At 51.8% G+C, this 25,109-nt stretch overlaps 2 protein-coding genes across 4 annotated transcripts; both read left to right on the forward strand.

The window, feature by feature from the left end:
* Positions 1-307: 307 nt before the first annotated feature.
* On the forward strand, positions 308-14,395 carry SLC25A23 (solute carrier family 25 member 23). Of its 3 annotated transcripts, none has more exons than XM_036848612.1 (11): positions 308-627; positions 1,711-1,837; positions 2,411-2,498; positions 2,775-2,886; positions 4,267-4,425; positions 4,511-4,663; positions 4,867-4,974; positions 6,135-6,302; positions 11,325-11,475; positions 12,478-12,658; positions 12,973-13,402. In XM_036848612.1, the coding sequence occupies exons 1-11, from the start codon at positions 472-474 to the stop codon at positions 13,025-13,027; spliced, it is 1,458 nt and encodes a 485-aa protein (XP_036704507.1). In that variant the 5' UTR covers positions 308-471; the 3' UTR covers positions 13,028-13,402. The 3 variants fall into 3 exon arrangements, with proteins under 3 accessions (XP_036704507.1, XP_036704506.1, XP_036704508.1); XM_036848611.1 differs by having other exon boundaries at positions 309-627; positions 13,268-14,395; XM_036848613.1 differs by having other exon boundaries at positions 309-627; positions 13,028-13,402.
* A 2,996-nt stretch (positions 14,396-17,391) lies between these two features.
* SLC25A41 (solute carrier family 25 member 41) lies at positions 17,392-24,604 on the forward strand. Its single transcript, XM_036845527.1, is given in 8 exon segments — positions 17,392-18,601; positions 18,604-18,705; positions 18,921-19,093; positions 19,543-19,695; positions 19,886-19,993; positions 22,911-23,078; positions 23,291-23,438; positions 24,240-24,604. Coding segments are annotated over 8 exon segments (1,107 nt in total). The 5' UTR covers positions 17,392-18,519; the 3' UTR covers positions 24,413-24,604.
* The last annotated feature ends 505 nt before the right edge of the window (positions 24,605-25,109 follow it).

A 25,109-nucleotide genomic window follows, 5' to 3' on the forward strand; every position in this document is an offset into this window, starting at 1 on the left:
CTTTAGTTTCTGAGGAAGGTTAGTAGAGGAGGGAGGTCAAGTGGAAAGGGATTACGTAACCCAATCTCTGACATCTCCCTACCTCGTCCCCTTGGGCAGAGGGTAAACTGAGGCACGCAGAAACGGAACTCGGAAACCAGACCTGAGATTATTGATCTCTCGAACCCCCCTTCCCAGAATGAACGTGATGATCCCTAGACTGTGCTAATAGCAGAGCATCCCTGACACGCCCCCTCCCAGCTCCGCCCCGTCCCCCTCCCCCCAATGCGGAGGAGACGCAAGTTCTGGCGCGGGCGGCGACAGCTAGCAGTCACCGCCTCCAACAAGTGCCAGAGCCGGACAGGCAGCGGGGAGGCTGCGGTGGCAGTGGCCGCGGAGCTGGCCCTGCGGGGCCCCTGGGGGGAGGGGGAGCCGTCAAGCCCCCGCTGAGGCCGCCGCTGCCGGGCCTCCCCTCCCCCCGGGGCGGGCGCCATGCGGGGGGGCCCGGGCGATGCGGAGCGGCGTCAGCGCTGGGGTCGCCTCTTCGAGGAGCTGGACAGTAACAAGGATGGTCGCGTGGACGTCCACGAGTTGCGCCAGGGACTGGCCAGGCTGGGCGGGGGCAACCCGGACCGCGGAGCCCAACAGGTACCCTCGCCGGGACCCCCTCCTGGCTCGTGGCGCTGGAGCCCCGCCCGCGCAGGGTAACCCGAGCCGCTGAATGGAGTGCCGGGAGCAGCCCGGGACTGCCTGTGGCTGGACTCCTGGACCTGTTCCTAGCTTGGGCGTCCTTGTCCCCTTCCCCTTGCCCGCCCGTGTCCGGGCCTAACGGGCTCGCTCAAGACAGGACCACCGAGGCCCCAGGCCTGCAGGTTCGGCTGCCAAACCCGTCCCCCTCCTCCCTCGGGGTGAGGGATGTCTGCCTGGGAAGGGGGCCGCGTGCGCTTTCCTGCCCACTGCCCAGGACACACCCTCCTCTGAACTCTTTGCACAACCCGAGACACGAGGCCTGCACCCACCTCCAGGAGACACACCCTCCCCAGCCTCTGTGTTTACATTCCCTTCCCTGTCCTTTCCTGGGCTTGGCTCTATGCCCCAGGCTGTCCCAGCCAAGGACCCAATCCTATCCGAGGCCACCCTCAGCTGGGGATGCACCTATCAAAGCAGGAACTTGACCCCAAGCCCGTGCATGTGTCCCCCCACACCTGGAGGCCCAGATGCCACAGGACTGTCTCCATAGCACCCTGAGACCTCCAGTCAACCTCCCACTTTACAGATGGGAAAACAGAGGCCCTGCAGATGTTCAGTGTGGATGTGTCATTGCCCCACATTGCCCAGTGCTGTCTCCAAGGAGAGCTCTTGAAACTGCCACGTGGACAAGTTCATATAAGAGACAGCTGGAAGGACAGGCTTTCAGAGACAAGAGCCCAAGTCCACCTACTCACTTCCCAGCTCTGTAACCTTGAACAAGTGACTTGACCTTGGAGAGCCTCGTTTTGCTCACCAGGAAAACTGGACAACCGCTGTCCACCTCACAGACCTACCTTGGCCTTGGGTATCTTGTTGAGGAAAGAGATGATCAAGGGAGGGGGTGACTTCCCCGCCCTGGTCCTCTAGGTGCAGGGCTGGGGGAAGGGGGGACCTGGGTTCCTGGGGCATAAGCTTGTCTTGCCTCCTCCAGATTGGGGGAGCAGCTTCCCAGAACTCCTTCTGGCCCTTCCCCCCTGCCAGGGCATCTCCCCTGAGGGTGATGCTGACTCAGATGGCGGCCTTGACCTGGAGGAGTTTATCCTCTATCTGCAGGAGCGGGAACAGCGCCTGCTACTTCTGTTCCACAGTCTGGACCGGAATCAGGATGGTGAGGGCAAGGGATGGGGCTGCGGGGGCCCTGGAGATGCCAACAGGGTTAGAGCTGGCAGCGCTAGGAGGAGGGAGGGCCGCTTCTCCCTGATGACTCACACGCTATTTTGGGAGCTCTCCTCACCCCCAGCTAGGTGGTTCGGGGCCCAGCCGGCCTATCCCACCTCCTTTTCCTTCTGGGGTGGGATGCTATTATTTATTAGTCTTATTTTTCTGTGGGACAAAGATCCCCCCATATGGCTCCTGGATTCCCTATGAGACAGAGACACCCCCATCGCTTTTTCTGGGTGTCCAATATTGCCTCTCAACCCCCTGTGGCATGGGGACCCCCATAATTATCCCTGGATTCAATCCTTCATTCATTCATCAAACAGAAGACCCCCCCCCAATATGGCCCAGTTCTACCCCTCTGATCCCAGTGGGTCAAGGACCACCCCCCAACCCTGCCACAAACCTCACGTTGGGTTCCTGGATCCGCTGGTCTTCTTCAATATCCCCATTCCAAGCTGTCCTGGTCCTCCATCTCAGGGTCCCTACACACACACTTCCCCACCTCGGGCCCCCTCCCCAGGTCATATCGACGTCTCTGAGATCCAGCAGAGTTTCCGAGCTCTGGGCATTTCCATCTCGCTGGAGCAGGCAGAGAAAATCCTGCACAGGTGAGTAGCGGGGTGTCCAGAATCCCAGGTAACTCAGGTCCCCAAGACCCCTCAGCCACCTTGAGCCTCTGAGCCTCAGACCCAATCCCAAGGCAGTGGAGCTGAGATCTTGGCCCAGTTGCTTCCCCTCTCTGAACCTCAGTTTCCCCCTCTGTAAAATGGGGAGCTCCCAGTGCCAAGGAGCTCAGTCTACCCCCCAAATCCACGAGAACCTCACTCAACTCACCCCTGGACCCAGGCACTGATTCTGTCCCACCTGTACCCCTCCCCCCGCAGCATGGACCGTGATGGCACCATGACCATTGACTGGCAGGAATGGCGTGACCACTTCCTGTTGCATTCGCTGGAGAATGTGGAAGACGTGCTGTATTTCTGGAAGCATTCCACGGTGAGGTGGGGGGCGGCTGTCCCAGCGTGGTGGTCGGGCCCTCTTCCCCAGGGCATGGGGGGAGGGGCTGGCTCAGGACTCTAGAAGGAGGAGCCACTGGAAGCAGCCGAGGACTGAGGCTCTGCTCTCCTCTTCCTCCATCTGGGGCTCCCGGGACCCATTTGGGGAAGTCTCTGCCAGCTGATGGGGACCCTTCAGACTTAACTGTGGGGCCTCTGGGGGTTCAGGGAAGAAAGGGCTCACCAGATGGGGCATCTGGTCTCCCACCCTCAACCACATGGCTTTCTTTCTGCTGGTTTCTATTCCCCTCAATAAAGGATTCTGCTGCTGAAAAGACAAGTTAGGAAGCCACTGTCTTCAGAGGGTCTCACGGGATCTACCGGAAGTTGGGAGGGAGGAAGTGCTCTGGATTGCCATTTCCAGGGTGGGAATCCCTGAGTGATGCATCTGGTAGGATCTGATGGCATCTGGAGGGGTCCATCCATGGGATCTGCTGAGATCCTCTTGGGAGATCCAGAGATTCCCACCCTGGGGGACCCATGAGGGGCTTGGTTAAGAAGTCTGCAGGTGAAGGGTGCTAGAGGGGGGATGATCTCTGCGGGGGAGACCCCTGGGGATCTGGTGAGACCCCCCAGGAGGGATCTGCTGGGCTCCGTATTATAGGAAGTCCCTGGTAGGATCTTGTGTGGCCTTGGAGGTATCTTCTGGAATTCTTACATGGGAGACCCTTGGGTGGGATCCTTCGGAGGGATCTGATTGGCTCTGGAGGGATCTTTACGGGGCAGGGGCTTGTTTGTTTTCTTGTTGTTGTTTGGGTGTTTTTGCTGTTTTGTTTTGTTTTGTTTTTTTGGCCGTGCTGCACGGCATGCAGGATCTTAGTTCCCTGATCAGGGATCGAACCTGTGCCCCCTGCAGTGGAAGCGCAGAGCCCTCACCACTGGGCCGCCAGGGAATTCCCATAATATATATATTCTTATATATCCTCTTTTATTTATTTATTTTTGGCCACACCACGCGGCATGTGGGATCTTAGTTCCCCAACCGGGGATCGAACCCATGCCCCCTGCAGTGGAAGCGTGGAGTCTTAACCACTGGACCACCAGGGAAGTCCCCTGTGGGGTAGAGACTTGAATAGGATGCTTTGATGGGATTTGGTGGAGATCCCCAGGAAGGATGTTGTTATCTTCTGTGGAGACCGCGGGGCTGGATCTGGTAGGGGTCCAAGAGGGATCTCTTGGGCTCTCCAAGTGAGATTCACTGGTGGAGTGGGATTCATTGGTGGGCACCCTGGGAGTCATGGGGGAGACGCCCCAGTTTAGGGCAGAGTTGCATCCCCCCAGCCCCACTGGGGCATGACACCCCCAGCCTCTGCATCCCCAGGTCCTGGACATTGGCGAGTGCCTGACTGTCCCGGATGAGTTCTCGGAGCAGGAGAAGCTGACCGGCATGTGGTGGAAACAGCTGGTGGCGGGTGCGATGGCGGGTGCCGTGTCCCGGACGGGCACAGCCCCCCTGGACCGCCTCAAGGTCTTCATGCAGGTGAGGGGCCCTGGAGAGACCCACCCCCTTCCCTAGGCCTGGACCCCTGGAGGGGTCCCCAAAGCCACCCGGTCTTCCCACCCAGGTCCACGCCTCCAAGACCAACCGGCTGAACATCCTGGGAGGCCTACGGAGCATGATCCAAGAGGGGGGCGTGCGCTCCCTGTGGCGTGGCAACGGGATTAACGTGCTCAAGATTGCACCTGAGTCGGCAATCAAGTTCATGGCCTATGAGCAGGTGGGGACAGGCATGGGGAGGCGTGGGCTACAGACATGAGGATTTGCAGGATTGGCCTGGGGGTGGGGGATGTCTGCAGGTCCCCAGGAGTGGGCATCTGCTCCCCTTCGGGATGCGCCCAGGAGGAGGACAGCAGAGGGAAGGTCCAAGTGCACTGAAGGCCCCACCCCTGAGGTCCCGTCACCTCTGTGTCTCCCTCTCAGATCAAGCGGGCCATCTGGGGGCAGCAGGAGACACTGCATGTGCAGGAGCGCTTTGTGGCTGGCTCCCTGGCTGGTGCCACAGCCCAAACCATCATTTACCCCATGGAGGTGAGAAAGAGGGGCCCTAGCAGAGGCTCCGTTGCAGGACTGGGGGCGGGCCTGCAATAAGCATTTCACTCCAAGGTGGGATAAGCACTGGGATTATAATGCTTTGCTTCTTCTTGATTCAGACTGTAGCTCATTAGAGCAATGCTCCTTCATGTGTAGCTGGTCTGGGTATCACGGTTTGAGATGTGACTTCTGGGGACAGTAGTGTTGGTTTAGCTGTTTAGATAACAGTTGTGGGGTCCAGCCATTTATGGATATGACTCATCTAAGGATACTGGTTTCCAGGATGCTTGTCCCCAAGGGAATCATTTCTAGGTGAAACCATTTTTGGAGAAATCATTTCAAGTTTCAGATTGTGCCAGGCATCACTTAGGATTCTGAGTGACAGAAAACTCATATCACATAAATGAAGTCCGGAGGTGAGCAGTTCAGGGATGGTCTGGCGGCTTCAGAGTGTTAGAGACCCAGGTTCCTTCCCTCTATCTTGTTCTACCACCTCAGCATGTGACACCCACCTCATGGCCTAAAATGACTGCTTGTGCCCCAGTCACAGCATCCCCCCTCCAGCCAAGAAGGAGGAACAGAGGAAGGAACACCTCCCTGCCTTTAAGGATGCTTTCTGACAGCCTTGCATACCTCTTCACCTTCTGTTTCATCAGCTAGGACTCAGTCACATGGCCACACGCCTAGGGAAGCTGAGAAATGTAGTCTTTATTTCTAGAGGCTGTGTTCTTGCTGAAAATAGCAGTTTCTATTGATAAGGGAGAAGGGAACAAGATATTGGGAGACGGCAGTGGGTGCCACGTGCAACTCTGATAGGCGTAACCAGTTTGTAGGTATAGAGTTTGGGGGTAGAAGAAGATTCTAGGACAAGTGGTTCTTTTATTTATTTATATATTTATTTATTTTTTTTTTTTTTTTGGCCACACCAAGCAGCATGCAGGATCTTAATTCCCCGACCGGTGATCAAACCCGTGCCCCCTGCAAGGGAAGTGCAGGGTCCTAATTATTGGACCACCAGGGAAGTCCCACAAGTGGTTCTTTTAATTCAGTTATTCTCAGGGTATCTCCATCTAGGAGGTACAATTTCTAAGTGTCTTCATTCCTGGATGTAGTGATTCCGAAGGCAGTTTTTCCAGGGATAACCGGCTTCTCCCCAGGTACTGAAGACACGGCTGACCCTTCGCCGGACGGGCCAGTATAAGGGGCTGCTTGACTGTGCATGGCGGATCCTGGAGCGAGAAGGGCCCCAAGCCTTCTACCGCGGCTACCTGCCCAACGTGCTGGGTATCGTCCCCTACGCGGGCATCGACCTGGCCGTCTACGAGGTCTGTGGTCCTCCCTTCTCTGGGATCTGCCCTTCCTGTGGGGCTGGCTCAGTCGACCTCCCTAGCTAGGGGTGGAGAAGCAAAGCACCATGGGCCTTGGGATCCCAGGGAACTCCTTCAGGCATTGGACCTCCCCCCCCGCCCCGCCACTCTTCCACTTCCCACCGCAAGAACCTTCCATCTGTACTTTGGCCTTCCCGGGTCTCAGGACATGTGAAAGTCGGGGACCACTCTAGCTCACAGAATCGTGGGAGCAGGTGAAGATGAGCTTCAAAGATGCCCAACCCCCCAAAAACGTGGGTCAGACGCACCTCCACCTCCAAGCCAATATCTTCTTCAAGGCCGTTTCAGTAATTGCCGCCGCCATAAAATCCATACCCCATGACCAGCATCTCGGGGCCTTTATCAGGAGAAGCAGGAGCTGGGAGTTTTTGCTGTTTCTCTTCCAGGGACCTCATCCATTGCTTTTCCCTTCTCCTGGTGGGATCACCAGGTTCTCCCAATTAGCACAGCCTCAGAAGTTCCCAGGCATACCCCCAATCTTTTTTTTTTTTTTTAAACAACTTTTTTTTTTTTTTAATTTTTATTTATTTATTTATTTTTGGCTGTGTTGGGTCTTCGTTTCTGTGCGAGGGCTTTCTCTAGTTGCGGCAAGCGGGGGCCACTCTTCATCGCGGTGCGCGGGCCTCTCACTGTCATGGCCTCTCGTTGCGGAGCACAGGCTCCAGACGCGCAGGCTCAGTAGTTGTGGCGCACGGGCCTAGTTGCTCCGCGGCATGTGGGATCTTCCCAGACCAGGGCTCGAACCCATGTCCCCTGCATTGGCAGGCAGATTCTCAACCACTGCGCCACCAGGGAAGCCCCTCCCCCCAATCTTTGTATCCAGCCCAGCTTCATGGGCAGGCAACCTGTAGAGTCACCAACTCAGAAGGGCACCACACTTAGTTAAATGCTTTGCTGTCACCCTCTTGAAATTCTTAATAATCTTTGAACAAGGAAACTCCCGTATTTTTATTTCGCACTGGGCCCCGCAAATGACGTAGCTGGTCCTGATCTAAGATCCCCGGTACCTGCCATCTATACCTGCCCCACCAGCACCCAGCGTCTACGAAGCCAAGTGAGACAAGGCTTCATTCATTCGTTCGTTCATTTATTCATTCATTCACTCATTCACCCGTTCACTTAGCAACTATGTCCTAAGCATCCGTGTGTTCTGGGTACTGTGCTGGCTGCTGCATTCAGGGAGTACAACATAATTCTTGTCCTCCCGGGACACCCCTCCAATGAACAAAGAAGTCAGTCAACCAGCAAATAAGTAATTTCAGGTCCTGAAATGTTCTCAGAAGATAATAAACAGGACGTGCAATCGAAAGTAGCCATGGGGGCTTCCCTGGTGGCGCAGTGGTTGAGAGTCTGCCTGCTAATGCAGGGGACATGGGTTCGAGCCCTGGTCTGGGAAGATCCCACATGCCGCGGAGCAACTAGGCCCGTGAGCCACAACTACTGAGCCTGCGCGTCTGGAGCCTGTGCTCCGCAACAAGAGAGGCCGCGATAGTGAGAGGCCTGCGCACCGCGATGAAGAGTCGCCCCCACTTGCCGCAACTAGAGAAAGCCCTTGCACAGAAATGAAGACCCAACACAGCCATAAATAATAAATAAATAATTAAAAAAAAAAAAAAAGAAAGTAGCCATGGGCAGGAGGGGGGCGTGTCTAGGAATGTCTCTGAGAGGTGGTGTTGGAGTGATGAGTTGAATATATATCAGGAGGGAGTGTGAACAAGGGCACAGCCAATGCCAAGGTCCAGAAGCAGGAATGAATATGGCCTATTGGAGGAGTGGAAGTCTTTTTTTTTTTTTTCATTATGGTTAATTACAAGACATTGAGTATAGTTCCTGTGCTATACAGTAGGACCTTGTTTATCTATTTTATATATAGTGGTGTATATCAGCTGATCCCAAACTCCCAATTTATCCCTCCCCGCCCTGACCTTTCCCCTTTGGTAACCATAAGTCTGTTCTCTGTCTGTGAGTCTGTTTCTGTTTTGTAGATAAGTTCATTTGTACCATCTTTTAGATTCCACATATAAGTGCTATCTTATGGTATTTGTCTTTCTCTGACTTACTTCACTTAGTATGATAATTCTAGTTGCATCCATGTTGCTGCAAGTGGCAATGTTTCATGCTTTTTTATGGCTGAGTAATATTCCGTTGTATACATGTACCACATCTTCTTTATCCATTCATCTGGCAATGGACATTTAGGTTGTTGCCATGTCTTGGCTATTGTAAATAGTGCTGCTATGAACATAAGGGTGCATGTATCTTTTCGAATTATAGTTTTATCCAGATATATGCCCAGGAATGGGATTGCTGGATCATATGACAACTCTATTTTTAGTTTTTTAAGGAACCTCCATACTGTTTTCCATAGTGGCTGCACCAATTTACATTCCCTTCAACAGTGTAGGGGGGTTCCCTTTTCTCCACACCCTCTCCAGCATTTATTATTTGTAGACTTTTTAATGATGGCCATTCTGACCAGTGTGAGGTGATACCTCATTGCAGTTTTGATTTACATTTCTCTAATAATTAGCGACACTGAGCATCTTTTTACATGCCTGTGGACCATCTTAAATGTCTTCTTTGGAGAAATGTCTATTTAGGTCTTCTGCCCATTTTTTGATGAGATTGTTTTGTTGTTGAGGAGTGGAAGTCTTGAGTGGCTGGAGGGAGCTGAAGAGTCAGCAGGGACTCAACTGATCATGAGTTTGGGTTTCTCCTAAATGTGATAGGAAGGCATTCAGAGTCATGAGCAGAAATAAGACCTTATTCTGCAACCTTATTTCATTCATTCTTCACCACAAAAGGGAGTTTGGAGGTCTGTGTTTGAAGAAGTTTGAAAAGCCCTGTGCCCTCTTGGCATTTCAAGATCTAAATTAGTCCCTTAAAGGCTCTGAGAAGTCCTGCAGAAAAGTGATTTACCTTTTTTTTTTTTTAAGCCCAGTGTTAGCCATACTTTTCCAGTCATCAGAACCTCTTTTTAACAGAACTGCTCTTAAAAACACCTATTTGGCAAATGCAGCTCCAGCCCCAAAAGGCGGCTATTAAAATTGCAAAGGCAGTAATGGTAAACGATTCTAATTTGCCCTTTCCATGCCCAGGCCAGACATCACCAATCCATCACAGCACTGAGTCCCTCTCAACACAGTTCCAGGCAGCCATTACCAATGCACTGGAATTGACTTAGGAAATGAAACCTATGAGCAATTCCAGTCCCAAGGCCAAAAAGAAGATCCTGGATTTACAGAGGCCTCACAGAAGGCTTCAGAAGGGATTAGCCAAGGGCACAGCTCTGGACTTGGGGGTCGCTCTGAATGTTGATTGTCACCTTTATCTTGTGGCTTTGGGCAAGTAACTTCTGTTGAGCCTCAGTTTCTCATCAATAAAATGGGGATCGTAATGGTACTTGTCTTAGTTGGAGGTCTTCCAGAAGCAGGGATGGGGGGCAAGTGGTTTTGGGGGGAAGTAGTAGGACAGGGAAGGGAAGGCAGCCGAAAAGTATCATGCTTTAGTATTAGTTTCCTAGGGCTGCCCTCACAAAGTGCCACAAGCTGGGTGACTTAAAACAGCAGAAATTTATTGTCACAGTTCTGGAGGCTAGAAGTCCAAAATCAAGGTGTCAACAGGGCCATGCTTCCTCTGAAATCTGTAGGGGGTATCCTTCCTTGCCTCTTCCCAGCTTCTGGCCTTTGCCAGCAGTCCTTGGCGTTCCTTGGCTTGTGGACGCATCACTCCAGTCTCTGCCTCTGTTGCCATGACTGTCTTCTCCCCTATGGGTCCTTTTTCTTCTTCTCCTCTTCTTCTACGGACACCAATCATATTGGGTTAAGGGCCCACCCTACTCCAGTATGACCTCATCTTAATTCATTATGTCTGCAAAGACCCTATTTCCAAATAAGGTCATATTCTAAGGTTAAGACCCCAACACATCTTTTTTTTTTTTTGGGTGGGGGATGCATTTAAACCCGTAACGGTGCATTATCAAGCAAGATACCACAGCAGACAGGTGGAGCTCAATCCTGGTGGACACCTCCGGGAGAAAGTGTAGAACATGCCCCCATCAGAGAGGCAAGGGAGCTGGGGTATTGATACACCAAGTCAGTCATCATTTGAAGGTTGCTTCTGGGGGTGCTAATTTCCCAGCACTGCCCACCTGTTCCTGTGTACTCAGAGCAGCCTTGCCTGGGACCAGATAGAATCCTCAGGCTGAGCCATGGATGCTTGGCCATTGGAGTCAGCAGGGTTGAGCTGAAGTGGTGAGGGATAAGGGCGGGGTGGCCACCTTGGAGACTGTATGAGTTTCCAATGGCTGCTGTAACAAATGACCACAAACTGTGGTTTAAAACATCACAAACTTATTATCTCACAGTTATGAAGGTCAGAAGTCCAAAATGCGTCTTACTGGGCTAAAATCAAGGTGTCAACAGGCTGCTTTCCTTTTGGAGGCTCTATGGGAGAATCTGTTTCCTTACATTTTCCAGTTTCTAGTGGTGCCCACGTTCCTTGGCTAATGGCCCCTTCTCCATCTTCAAGGCCAACAGCATAACATCTCCCCCCTGCCCCGAGATCTCTCTCTCTGTCTCTCTCTGATCTCTGTTTCTGTCATCACATCTCCTTCTCTGACTCTTACAAGGAGACTTGTGATGACATTGGACCCCCCTGGATATCCTGGGATAATCTCGCATCTCCAGATCCTTAACTTAATCCCATCTGCAAAGTCCCTTTTGCCACGGAAGGTACCATAGTCACAGATTCCAGGGATTAAGGCAGGAACAGTAGGGGGGCTGTTATTCCACGTACCAGAGAGGGTCTAGGTGAGGTTTGAATGAGAGCATGCAGGTAAAATGCTTGGCTAACACCAGCCATCACGGGATACAGAAGCCAGCCAGCAGGACCTCTGAAGCCAGGGTCCTGGTGTCACCCACCTCCAACCCACCCTCCTCCCTTTTCCACCCTTGCCAGACCCTGAAGAACCGGTGGCTCCAGCAGTATAGCCACGACTCGGCCGACCCGGGCATCCTCGTGCTCCTGGCCTGCGGCACCATTTCCAGCACGTGTGGCCAGATAGCCAGTTACCCCCTGGCCCTGGTCCGGACCCGCATGCAGGCCCAAGGTGAGGCCTGGGTGGGAGGAGGAGGTAGGGAAGGTCTCACGACTTGGGTCCACCTTCCCATCCCCAGCTCCTCCCCGTGAGAAGGCAGAGTCCCGGGCTGGGATCCTCCTGGATTTTGATGGCCTTGACTAAAGTCCCTACTTTTCTCTGGGCCTCAGTTTACCCTTTTGTGACATTGGGATGGGAACCCTTTACCCTAAGTAGGAGAACAGATACAGCCAGTGCCGGAAGATCATCCTAGCCACCTCAGCCGGGAGGCAGCTTTCCGGGCTGGTAACTTGAGTTCTAATTTGCAAGGCTGGGATATAGTGAGGTCAAGGAGGAGCAGGGCCAGGCTACAATTGTTTTACTGTATTTCTCTGTATTGCTCTTTTGAGGTTCTTTTTTCTTTTCTTTTCCCGCTACTATCCCTGAATCTTTTTTGCGAATTTCCTCGGGGATTTTAGCATTTGTGTTTTGTGATTTTTGCTGGGGGTCATCCGTGCATAAGACAGATGTGGTCCTCCACCCTCAAAGAGCTCCCAAGTTGGAGAGGAAGGAAGATGGTGAATAAATCATTCCACAATGAAGTGTGGATTTAGGGTTGAATAAAGGGGAGAAGGAAAAGCTGGACTTAGACAGGGGTGCCAAGGAGGGCTCCCCTGAAGAGCTGGTTTGGAATGGAGGTTGGAAGGTTGAGTAAGAGTTAGCTGGGAAAAGGGAGAAGGAATTGAGTTCCAGGAAGAGGAAATTTCTGTGCCCTCTCCCACCTCCCCCTCCGCACATAGCTGCTCTGTTTCTAGTCATCCCCAAACTTGGGGCCTCCAGATTGGGGTGAAGAGATGAGCAGCCAATTCCAAGGCCAGTAGAAGTCCCAACTCTGAGTGGTAGGTCCCACTGTTAGTCTAACCCTCCTCCCTCCTGCTGCAGTGGCCACCTGGCCCAGCCCTGGGGGGGAGTGGGGGGGAGGGGGAAGTGAGAGGGGGACCTTTGGCCTTACCTGGCCTCCCCACCCCCTACCAGCCTCCATCGAGGGAGCCCCCCAGCTGTCTATGCTGGGTCTGCTCCGTCACATCCTGTCCCAGGAGGGCGTGCGGGGCCTCTACCGGGGCATTGCCCCCAACTTCATGAAGGTTATCCCAGCCGTGAGCATCTCCTACGTGGTCTACGAGAACATGAAGCAGGCCCTGGGGGTCACGTCCAGGTGAGGGACCCAGTGCCCACCCCTCCCCCAGATCCCTCACCTCCATCATGACATCCCACACACCTCGGCCACTGGAGACTGAGGGCCCAGCCAGTGGATCCCAGGTCCCCCCCCCCACGCATTCAAACCACAGGATCCCCACACTTCATCCACTGGGTCCTGCATCCCCACACCCCAGCCACTGGTTCCCACGTTTCCCTCTCCCCCAATACGTACTGAGTCCTGGACCTCCATGTCGTAACCACTGGATCCCCCGCAACCCAGCTAATGGATCCTGATACCCCGCAGCACATACCCTGTATCTAAACCCCCAGACCCCAGCTGCCTCAGGCACCAGATCCAGTGTCCTCAGGCAGTACTGGATCCTAGATCCACTGGCAGATCCTAGATCCCCATGCTTCAAGTCCTGGATCTCCAAGCTCGGCCACTGGATTCTGGATATCAAGAAACCTCAGCGCACCGGACCCTGACAGTGCAATGCCTAGGTCCCGGGGCCCCGACCCCCTCCCTCCAGCCACTGGATTCCTGAATCCCTTTACCTCGACACTGGGTCCTGGATCCCTCTGCTTCGACTCCCGGATCCCCACATTTCAACCATTATACCCTCAGCCACCGGATCCCAGATTTCCAAGCCCCGACCCACCAGATCCTCACTCCTCAAACCACAGTCACGAGAGCCCAGTGGCAGAGGAGCGGGTGCTGGCGACTGCAGCTGTTGGACCCCAGATCCCTTCACCGCAGGCACTGGGTACTAAAACTTCATCCATAAGAGGCAGACCCTACCACCTCCAGGCACTGGATGCCAACCCCTTAACCCCTGGTTTCTGACCCGAGTCCTCCCAAGCACTGGATCTTGAACGCTCAGACCCCCCAGTCTAGCTCCCAATAGGCCAATCGGTATCCTGGATCCCACGTGCCCCCGTCCCAGACACACACCAGAGCCCGGAGACCTCCCCCCATGGCACAAACCCCATAGTCTACGGAGCCTCCAGGAAACCCAGGTCCTGGCCTCCCAGCTTGAAAACCCACGGGACTTGTCCACTGTCCTGACACGTCTCATGCCGGCCGCAAGGGGAGGAGTTGCCTCTCCCAGGCCCTGCACAGACACTGGACCCCCTACCTCCCCAGCAAAGCCTGGACTGCAGGGAAACTTCTCTCTCAAATACTCCCCCAGCAGGGCCATGTCTCACACCCCCTTCCCACTGTCTAGGCTGATAACAACCCCCAGAGCCTGGGTCCCTCTGGAGGATCCAGTCGCTCTTTCTTAGGGGCTGGCAAGGAGGCAATACAAGGCTGGGGACACATTAAGGGGACCGCACACATCCCCCAGCACTGCCAGCCCCTCCCCAGACTTCAGAGTTGGAAGCCAGGAGCAGCTTCCCTAAACCCAAGCAACCAAGGATGCAAAACAAACCCCAAACTCCCCAGTCCCCCAAATTCATTCCAGGTCTATTTTTCTACCGGAGAGGAGCAGACATCCCATCCGCCCTAATTCCCAGTACCCCCACCCTGTATATTCCGCACTTTATATTTGGATTCTGAGCTTAGGCTTATTGGGGGACCCCTCCATTCCTTCCAAGTCCTTGGGGAACCCCATTAAAGGACTGTAAAAGAAGAACTTGGATTTGGGGGGGACGGGACGACCCCCCCCAATGCTTCCACCTCCCCCACCTACACCACTCCCCACCTCCCTGCCTGTGTGTGTTATTTCAAAGGAAAAGAACAAAGGAATACATTTTCTAACCTCTTTCATTGTGGTTTTTACTGAAAGGGGGTGGGTGGATGTGAGACCACCTCATACCATCCACAGGGAAAGGACATGGTCCGACTTCCATTCTACATTGTTGCGGGAGACCAGGCAATGACTCCGTGAGCCTCAGTTTCCACATCTGTAAAGTGGGTGTGGGGGAAGGTCCACATTCAGGAGCACTCCTAATTTTTCCTGTATTTTTTGTAATTACACAAGTGTGTCCTTTTCCTTGGGCTGCTTAAAAAGTTACCACAAACAAGGGGCTTAAAACAAAATTTTTAAAAATATTTTTCTATTGTGGTGAAATACACGTTACATAAGATTTACCATTTTAACCAATTTTAAGTGTACAGTTTTGTGGCATTAAGTCCATTCACATTGTAGTGCAACCATCCCCACCATCCACCTCCAGGACTTCCTCATCTCCCCAAACTGAAACTCTGCCCCATTAAACACTGACTACCCATCCCCTCCCCCAGCCCCTGGCCCCCACCATCTACCTGCTGTCGCTATGGATGTGACTCCTCAAGGGACCTCTTAGAACTGGAATCATGCAGTATTTGTTTGCCCTTTTGTGTCTGGCTTATTTCACTGAGCATCATGTCCCCAAGTTTCCTCCATGTCGTAGCAGGTGTCAGAATCGCCTTCATTTTTAAGGCTGAATAATATTCTATTTTATGTAGGGACCGTATTTTGTTTATCCATTCATCCGTTGATGGACACTGGGGTTGTTTCCACCTTTTGGCTATCATAAATAAAAGACAACAGAAATTTATTCTCTAACAGTAATGGGGGGTTGAAGTCAAAAACCAAGGTGTTGGCAGGGCCATTTTCCCTCTGAAGACTCCAGGAAAGGATCTGTCCGTGCCTGTTCCTAGCTTCTGGTGGCTGCCCACACCCCTTGGTGTTCTTGGATGTTAGACCCATCACTCCAATTTCTGCCTGTCTTCACGTGATCAAACTTTTTCCTATGTGGACCATGAGAGTCATTCTCTAAGATGTCCCCCTCTGATCTTTGACTCTTGGTGTTCACATTCTTGTGTAATCTCCTCTGTCATTGTACCAAGACAGGTCTGTATGACCAAGGGAATACAGCAGAAGTGATGGTATATTACCTCCAAAATTAGGTTATAAAAGACATTGAAGCTACCATCTTGTTCATGTTTTAAGCTGCTATGTTTGGGGAGGGGAGGTGATTTGTTACGCAGCAGTAGCTAACTGATACATATACACATATATAGATATGATTTTTCACACGCCCAGATAAGGGATCAAGCCTTGCTAACTATTTTGTATTTTTATTTCCTTTGAGTTCATGATCAATGCCCAGAAGTGGGATGTCTGGGTCAAAGGATATGACTATCTCAGGGTCATGTCACTGGAAAAATTGTATGCAATATACACAGCTACCAGCAAGGAATTAGCATTACCAGTTTTAATGCAGCCATGTCAGCATTGAGTATTACCACTTCATTTTATTTAATTGTGCCTGTTAACATTCATTTTCTTGTCCACATTCTTTTTTTCTTCTTCCAGTTTTGTTGAGATAGAATTGACATACAGCACTGTAAAAGTCTAAGGTGTACAACATAATGATTTGATTTACATGCATAATGAAGTGATTAACACAATAAGTTTAGTGAATATCCATTATCTCATATTAAAAATTATCTCATTAAAAATTAAAGAAATAGAAAAAAATTTTTCTTGAGAACTCAGGATTTACTCTCTTTCATATATAGCATACAGCTGTGTTAACTATATTTATCATGTGTACATTACATCCTTCATACTTATTTATCTTATAACTGGAAGTTTGTACCTTTTGACCACGTTCATCCAATTCCCACTCTTCCCACTCCCTGCCTCTGGTAACCAGGAATTTGATCTCTTTTTCTATGCATTTGTTTGTTTTTGCAGTGTAATTGACCTAAACATTATGTTAGTTGCTGTTATACATTGTCCACATTCTTTTAAACCGTTACACTGTGTTTGGGATTTAGGAGGCTCTGCTGACATGCAGTGTGACATCAGACAGGCTGCTTTCCCCTTTCTAAGCCTCAGTTTCCCCACCCACACTTTAAAGATGTCCACTGACATCTTTAAAGGGAAAAGAACTTACATTTATTAAGCAAGTACTATGTACCCTCACTCTGTGCTAAGCCCCCCTTAATGTATATATGTGTTGAACACTTACTTTATGCCAGACCCAGTTCTGGACATAGGATACAGTAGTGAATGAAACAGACAAAGATCTCTGCTCTCATAGACCCTATATTCCAGTGGGGAGAGAGGAACAAGAAGTAACACAAGTGAGTGAATATGTAGCAGTGTAGATAGTAAAAATGTTATAGAGAAAAACAAAGAAGGGAAGGGGGATGAGAAATACTGCAGGGCTGAGTTTAAATTTTAAGTAGGGTGGTCAGAGAAGGCATCAGGGAGAAGGTGATGCTTGAATAAAGAAGTAAAGATGGTTTTAAAAAAAAAAAGATTTGGGAATTCCCTGGTGGTCCAGTGGTTAGGACTCGGTGCTTTCACTGCCGTGGCCTGGGTTCCATCCCTTGTTGGGGAACTAAGATCCCGCAATCCACGCAGCATGGCCAAAAAAAAAAAAAAAGAAGGAGCCATGGGGATGTCTAGGGAAACAGCATGCAAGACAGAGTAAACAGCCAGTGTAAAGGTCCTGGGGTAGTACCATGCCTGGGTGTGTTGGAGGAACAAGGAGGCCCATGAGGCCAGTGTGAGTGATGGGGAGAGAGGGAGGAGGTGAGGGCAGAGAGAGAACAGGGCAGGTCCTGCAGGGCCTTGTGGACCAAGCGGAGAACTGGGGCTTTTACCCAGGGGAGGTGGAGCCTACAGGGCTGTGGGCAGAGGAGGGCGGGACCTGACTCAGGTGCTCACAGGCGCCCTCTGATGGCTGCTGAGGGGAGGACAGACTGTGAAGGGCGAGGGCAGGAGCTGGGGGAACTGGGGTGATGGTCACTGCACTGGTCCATGTGAGCGACGATGGGGCTGGACCAAGGTGGTGGCCACATACATGGTAAGAAGCAGCCAAATTCTGGATATACTTTGAAGGTTAAGCCCACAGGATTTAGTGACAGACTGTGTGTAAGAGAGAAAGGGAGGAATCAAGGATGACATCGAGGGTTTTGATCAAACAACTTTGAGGATGGAGATGCTCCCAACAAAGACTCTCATTGGATCCTATGACAACGCTATTTGGTAGATTTACTCATTACTTCCAATTTCCAGCTGGGGAAACTGAAGCTCAGAAAGGTAAAGCAGGTACCCCAAGGTCACACAGCAAGAAGCGTCTGAGATGGGATTCAAACTCAGGTCCATCTGACTCCAAACCTATGCCTGTCTTACTTCGGGGACTAACTGTGTCTCTCTCTCCCAGAGCTCCAGAGCCTTCCCATTCTCCCCCACTTCCATCTCCTCTTGCCATGACAACGAAACATAGTGTGTTAGTTTCCTATGGCTGCTGTAACAAAGGACCACAAACTTGGTGGCTTAAAATATTATCGTGGAGGTCAGAAGCCTGACACAGATCTCACTGGGCTAAAATCTAGCTGTCAGCAGGGCTGGCTCCTTCTGGAAGCTCCAGGGGAGAATCTGATAACTGGCCTTTTCCAGCTTCTAAAGGCCACCTGCATTCCATGGCTCGTGGCCCCCTCCTCCATCCTCAAAGCCAGCACTGGCCAGTGGAATCTTTCTCACAACCAGTCCCTCTAACACGGATGGTTCTGCCTCCCTCTTCCCTGTTGAAGGACTCATGAGATTACATTGAGACCCTGTGGTTAATCCAGAACAACGTTTCCATCTCCCCATCAGCTGGTTAGGAACCTGAATTCTATCTGCAAATTTAATCCACCCCCTACCCCTTGCCGTGTAACGTAACACGTTCACATGTTTAGAGGGATTGGGATGTGGACCTTTGGTGGGCGGGGAGGCACTCACTCTGTCTCATATGCAGTGAGCTCACAAGGGCCTCTGTGACCTCACCATCCCCTGGGACCCAAATTTACAAGATGCCCCTCCCACATGGTTGCTGGATGGGCAAACTACTCACCAAGGATTTGAGCCTAAGTGTCCTGACCCTCCAGCTGCCATGGGAGCCCAACCTGAGGAAGGTCAGAAGCCTTGCTCGAGGGTCCAGACCCTGTTTAAGAGGGTCAAGTCCTTACTCACCAAAACCCACCCCCCTCCTTGAACCTGGGCTGTACCCATGTATATGGGTACATGTTTGGGCATGTGCCTGAAAGCAAACTGGAGCATCTCCCAACACAGCAGCTGAGTTCGGGCACCATGGGCCTCCCAGCACCTCCAGCCAGGACTGCAGGGGGAGAAGGCCACGCCGCCCACCCCCCCTGCACGGCTCGCTCCTCTCCCAGCAGACCTGGATGGAATGCCACCTTGAAGCAGTGGGGACCGGGTAGGCCTTGGACTGGGAGGGGGTCCTGGAGATGTGTCTGGGGACAGAGCTCCAGCCTGGCTGAATGAGGGCGGGAGCCGGGTCTGTCCTGCAGGTGCTGCACACTGGAGAGCAGCTGATGGTCCCCATGGCTGTCCTGGAGGTAGATAATGAGGGAGCCTTGTGGAAGTTTCTCCTCTCGGGAGCCATGGCTGGGGCGCTGTCTCACACAGGCACGGGCCCTCTGGACTGTGCCAAGGTATACATGCGGGTGCATGGGGAACATGGCGTTGGAGCTGTTGGGATGGGGATGGGCGGAAGTGGAGCTGATGGAGTTCAGGATGGGGGTGAGGGTGTAACCGGAAACAGGTACGAGGGTGGGGTGGGGACAGGGGTTGGAGTTGAGAGGATGGTACCAGGGACAAGGATGGGGTGGGGATCAGAGAACCAGGTACGGGGTCTTTGAAGACAAAATATGACTGGAGAGGAGGAGAAGATGAGGGTTGAGATGGGAATGTGAGTAGGTGTTGGGTTTGGGTCTGGGTCGTTTTAGAGAATTCTATGACTAGTGAAGGAAGGCATTGAAGAAGGAATGGGGATGGGAGGGGGTAGGTTTGGAGTTGGGCAGCTGGAGACAGGAGAGGTTGAGCTCCAGGCTGGGATGGGGATGGAGATGGGGTGGAGGGCTCCTCAGAGGGCCAGGGGCCTCCGTATCCCCAGGTCTACTCCTCCAAGACAAATTTCATGAATTTGCTGGGAGGTATACGGAGCATGGTCCAGGAGTGGGGTGTCTGCTTGCTATGGAGAGGCAATGGTATCAACGTACTCAAGATCGCCCCGGAGTACGCCATCAAGTTCTCTGTCTTTGAACAGGTGGGGGGATGGTCTGCTTTTCCCAGCCCCACCCTCAAGCCCTCACCTCTCCTGTACCCACGACCCCCACAGCCCAGATCCTTATCCAAGACATACGTTCATCCTCCAGGTCCCAGACCTCTTCCCCTGGATGAGTTTCAGGAAGGAAGGAAGGTTAGTTATTCTCTCACTTTCCTCTCTCCTGTCCCAGTGTAAGAATTACTTCTGCGGAGTGCATGAGTCCCCACCCTTTCAGGAACGACTCCTTGCCAGCTCCCTGGCTGTGGCCACTTCCCAGACGCTCATCAACCCCATGGAGGTAAGAGAATATCTGCCCCATAGAAGATGAAACATGATTCGGTGGCAGCTGCTACTGCTTCCTCCTTCCCCTCCCCCTCCTCCTCCACCTCTTCCTCCTCTCCCTCTTCATGTAAGATATGTATCAATGTTGTAATCCGGATGGCTACCTGGTGACCTCAACACTATTTACTGAATGGGTCCTCTCCTTTCCCCCAGCAATGACCCAAGACGCCACCATTGTAATTTACTAAATTGGGTAAATTACCTATATTTGTATATATTTGGGTTTATTTCTGACCTTTCTCTTCTTGTCGCTCTGGGGTCTCTTCATGCACTACTATCTTTTAATTTTTTTTTAATGAATAGACTTTATTTTGTAGCACAGTTTTAGGTTTACAGAAAAATTGAGCAGAAAGTACAGAGTGTTTCCATATACCTCTCGCACATGTACAAAGTTTCCGCTATCATTAACATCTTGCATTTCGGTGGTACTTTGGTTACAATTGATGAGCCAATATTGATACATTATTATTAACCAAAGCCCAGAGTTGACATCAGGGTTCGCCCTTTGTGTTGTACTTGCTATGGGTTTTGACGACAAGTAGCCACTATAATAGCATCATACAAAATAAATTCACTGCCGTAAAAAGTCTCTGTACTACACCTATTAACCCCTCCCTCCTTCCCCCAATCCTTGCGGACCACTGATCATGTTACTGTCTATGTAGTTTTGCCCCACCATTTTTTCTTTTTTTGGCCGCACCACGTGGCATGTGGGATCTTAGTTCCCCGACCAGGGATTGAACCCGCAACCACTGCACTGGAAGAGTGGAGTCTTAACCACTGGACCACCAGGGAAGTCCCAGCCCCGTATTTAATTTTTGAGGCTTGATATTATGTCTTATTATTTTCCATCCCTTCTCTTCTTTATCAGTTTTCCAAGCTATTCTCTGTTGAGCTTCTCCATTCAAACTTCAGAAGCAATGCACCTCATTCAGAACACAAAATCACCTACTGGTATTTGTTTTTTACTGGGATGATGTTCAAGTCATAGTTGAGTTTAGAGATTATTGCCATCCATATGATATCGGTTCTGCATATCCGAGAACATTTCCATTTGTTCGAGTCTCCTTTTTTGCCCTTTAATGGTCTTTTAAAGTTTTCTCCACATAATTCTTGCCCTTGTCTGGTTGTCTCTTTTTTTTTTTTTTTGGCTGCTTTGGGTCTTCATTGCTGAGCATGGGCTTTCTCTAGTTGTGGCGAGAGGCGAGAGGGGGCTACTCTTCGTTGCGGTGCATGGGCTTCTCATTGCGGTGGCTTCTCTTGTTACGGAGCACGGGCTCTAGGCATGTGGGCTTCAGTAGTTGTGGTTTGCGGGCTCAGTAGTTGTGGTGCACGGGCTTAGTTGCTCCGCAGCATGTGGGATCTTCCTGGACCAGGGATCGAACCCATGTCCCCTGCATTGGCAGGCGGATTCTTAACCACTGCGCCACCAGGGAAGTCCCCATTCTTTTTTATATATATATTCTTTTCCATTATGGCTTATCACAGGACATTGAACATAGTTCCCAGTGCTATATACAGCAGGACCTTACTGTTTATCCATTCTGTATACAATAGTTTGCACCAGTGAAGTGTTTTTGTTTTTGATTGTTGCATAACAAATTACTGCACTCAGTAGCTTAAAATGATACAGATTTATTATCTCATTGTTTCTGTGGGTCACGTCTGGGCACTGGCTAGTCGGGTCCTCTGCTCAGGGTTTGATCAGGTGGAAATCAAGGTGTCAGTTGGGCTACCAATGAACCCATCTGAGGCTTGCGGTCCTCTGCGAAACTCCCTGGTTGGTGGCAGGATTCATTTTCTTATGATTGTAGGACCGAGGTCCTCAGCTCCTGGAGGCCACCCACTGTTTCCTGCCATGTGATCCTCTCCATAACAGTTTGCTTGTTTGAGACCAACCCGAGGGAATTCCCTGATGGTCCAGTGGTTAGAACTCTGCACTTTCACTGCCAAGGGCCGGGTTCGATCCCTGGAACTAAGATCCTGCAAGCTGAGGCACAGCATAAAAAAAAACAAAAGAAAAGAAACAACCCGAGAGTGTTTCTGATGCTTCCAATCTCTCTGACGCCTTCTGTCTCTGGCAATAGACTCTCTTTTAAAGGGCTCTCCTGATTGGGTCAGGCCCACCCAGGACGATTTCTCTTGATTAACTTAACTGGTTAGGGGCTTTATTACATCTGCAAAATCCCTTCACCTTTGTCATATCGTGTAACCTGACCGAGGGGAGTGACAGCCCATCACATTCACAGGTCTCTAGGCATGCGGGCTTCAGTAGCTCAAGGGCAGGAGGAAGGCCATTAAATAGATCATGCTATCAGGGGGATGGAAATCTTGGGGACCACCTTAGAATTTTGCCTACCACACTCGGTGTGCTGTCTTTTGCACAATTGTAGAGCTGCCAATATTTTGATATTGGGGCATTTCATAAAAATTCCAGTAACTGGCTTCTTTCAGAAAATTGGCAGATCTGGCTACCTGGGGTCCACACTTGCAGGGCACTACATTTGGCTGGCGTTAGGGCAGAGCTGCGGCAGACCCCACCCGGCTCACATCTCTTCCCTCACCCTTTTTTTTTTTTTTTTTTAATTTTTTGGCCACGCCACGCGGCCTGCAGGATCTTAGTTCCCCGACCAGGGATCGAACCCGCGTCCCCTGCAGTGAAAGTGCGGAAGCTTAACCGCTGGACCGCCAGGGAAGTCCCTCCCTCACCCTCTTGGGCTGAGAGCACATACAGGCCGAGGCATCTGAGTTTGAAACTCAGCTGTGTGCGTTCCTGAGCAGTTTCCTCCTGTGTAGATGGGGACAGTGGCCATGGTTGGGGGTCACTGAGAGGATTAGATCAAACAAGCCACCTCACTCCTCATCCTCCCCAGGTGCTGAAGACACGGCTGACTCTGTGCCGGACTGGCCAGTACAAGGGGCTGCTGGACTGCGCCAGGCATATCGTGGAGCAGAAGGGCACCCGCGTCCTTTACCGCGGCTACCTGCCCAACATGCTTGGCCTCATTCCCTACGCCTGCACCGACCTGGCTGTCTACGAGGTGTGGGTCCCACAGAGGGGGGTGTCAGGGGCGGTGTGAACCCAGGCCTGTAGAGAGCTTCCTCCTGGCCTTTCTTTTTTTTTTGGCCACGTGGCATGTGGGACCTTAGTTCCCCGACCAGAGATCGAACCCGTGCCCCCTGCAGTGGAAGTATGGGGTCCTAACCACTGGCCCACCAGGGAAGTCCCTCTCCTGTCCTTTTTCTCTTGTAGATGCTCAGGTGTCTCTGGCTGAAGTCAGGCAGGGACATGGATGACCCCAGTGGCCTGGTCAGTCTGTCGTCCGTGACAGTGTCCACAACCTGTGGCCAGAGGGCCAGTTACCCACTGACTTCGGTGCCCACCAGGATGCAAGCCCAAGGTCAGCCTGGCCCTAGAGGCGACCTCGCATGCCCCTCCCCACCTTGCCTCTGCTCTCTGAACTTTCTCATCCCCCCCAAACTGACTCCTAAACGCTCCATATCTGATCCTGGCCACCTCTGCTGACCCCTGAACCCACCAAAACTTACACTCACCCCCAAATCTGATCCCAGCCCTTCAATTAACCCTGCACATCACTAAAACGAACATCCAGCTCCCAAATGACTCCCACAAACCTCCTTGAATGTGACTCAGGCCCCCATACTGACCTCAAGACATATAGTCCCCAAATGACCTCCCAACTTCTCCACATCGGACCCAGCCCTCAATTGACTCCAGAAGTCAAACCGTTTCTAAATTTGCCAAATCTGACTCTGAGACATCCCCAAACTCAAAACCACCTGCTGCACTATCCTGGGAACTCCCCAAATGTGACCATCCCCCAAAGGGGCTCTCAAACCCCTAAACAAATCCTCAAACATCCAAACAGGTCCTTAGCCCACCACCCTGATCTTGAAAATGTCCCCAAACTACCCCTTAGCACAATCCCCAAATCTCTAGCAGATCTTAGAAGTTGGAATGTTTTCTAAGATGTTCCCTACAACAAATCCTGAAAATTCCTGCCCCTCACTCTCCCCAAACTGACCAATTTCCTCTAAAAGTCTTCCAAACTTCTTTCCAAATGACACCCAGACCCCTTGCTCCTGGCTTCACTGCCCCCCACAACTTTCCAGCCCACGCCCCCCTCCAGGATGCCCAGTCATCTCTGGCCCAGGCTCTGAGCTTGCCTCTGTCCCCGCAGACACTGTGGAGGGTTCAAACCTCACCATGCGTGGAGTCTTCCGGCAGATCCTGGCCCAGCAGCGCTGCCCGGGGCTGTACCGAGGCATGACCTCCACGTTACTGAAGGTGTTGCCAGCAGGTGGCATCAGCTACATGGTGTACGAAGCCATGAAGAAGACCCTGGGCATATAAGCAGTGAACTAGGCATACCCTGGGCAGAAATGGACAGGAGGATCCAGTGTCCCCTGGCCCCAAAGAACCCTCCAGGCTTGGGACCCAGGGTGGTTTTTGTCAGAAGCAGGCTGGGGGCCTGGGTCAGAAGATTCCTGGAGTGACTTCCCTGGTGGCTCAGAGTTTAAGAATCCACCTGCCAGTGCAGGGGACATGGGTTCAATCCCTGGTCCAGGAAGATCCCACATGCCACGGAGCAACTAAGCCCATGTGCCACAACTACTGAGCCTGTGCTCTAGAACCCGCGAGCCACAACTACTGAGCCCGTGTGCCACAACTACTGAAGCCCACGTGCCTAGAGCCCATGCTCTGCAACAAGAGAACCCACCGCAATGAGAAGCCCGTGCACCGCAACGAAGAGCAGGCCCCGCTCGCCGCAACTAGAGAAAGCCTTTGTGCAGCAACGAAGACCCAACGCAGCCAATAAATTAAATAAGTAACTTTAAAAAAAAAAAAAGAAGAAGATTCCTGGAGCCTCCTCCCCAGGGTGCAGCCTGGGACTACTTTGGACTCCAGTCTGACTCGCTGTGACTTGTCCTTGTTCCAGGGCAAAAGGGTGAATGTGGAGACAACCAGGAATAAAGCGATGGTTTCTGCTGGACGTGTCTGGGATACCTGGGTCCAGGAGGGCAACTGGGGATCTGTTATACCTGGGTCC

This window comes from Balaenoptera musculus, chromosome 3 (assembly GCF_009873245.2).
Source record: "Balaenoptera musculus isolate JJ_BM4_2016_0621 chromosome 3, mBalMus1.pri.v3, whole genome shotgun sequence".
NCBI lineage: Eukaryota > Metazoa > Chordata > Mammalia > Artiodactyla > Balaenopteridae > Balaenoptera > Balaenoptera musculus.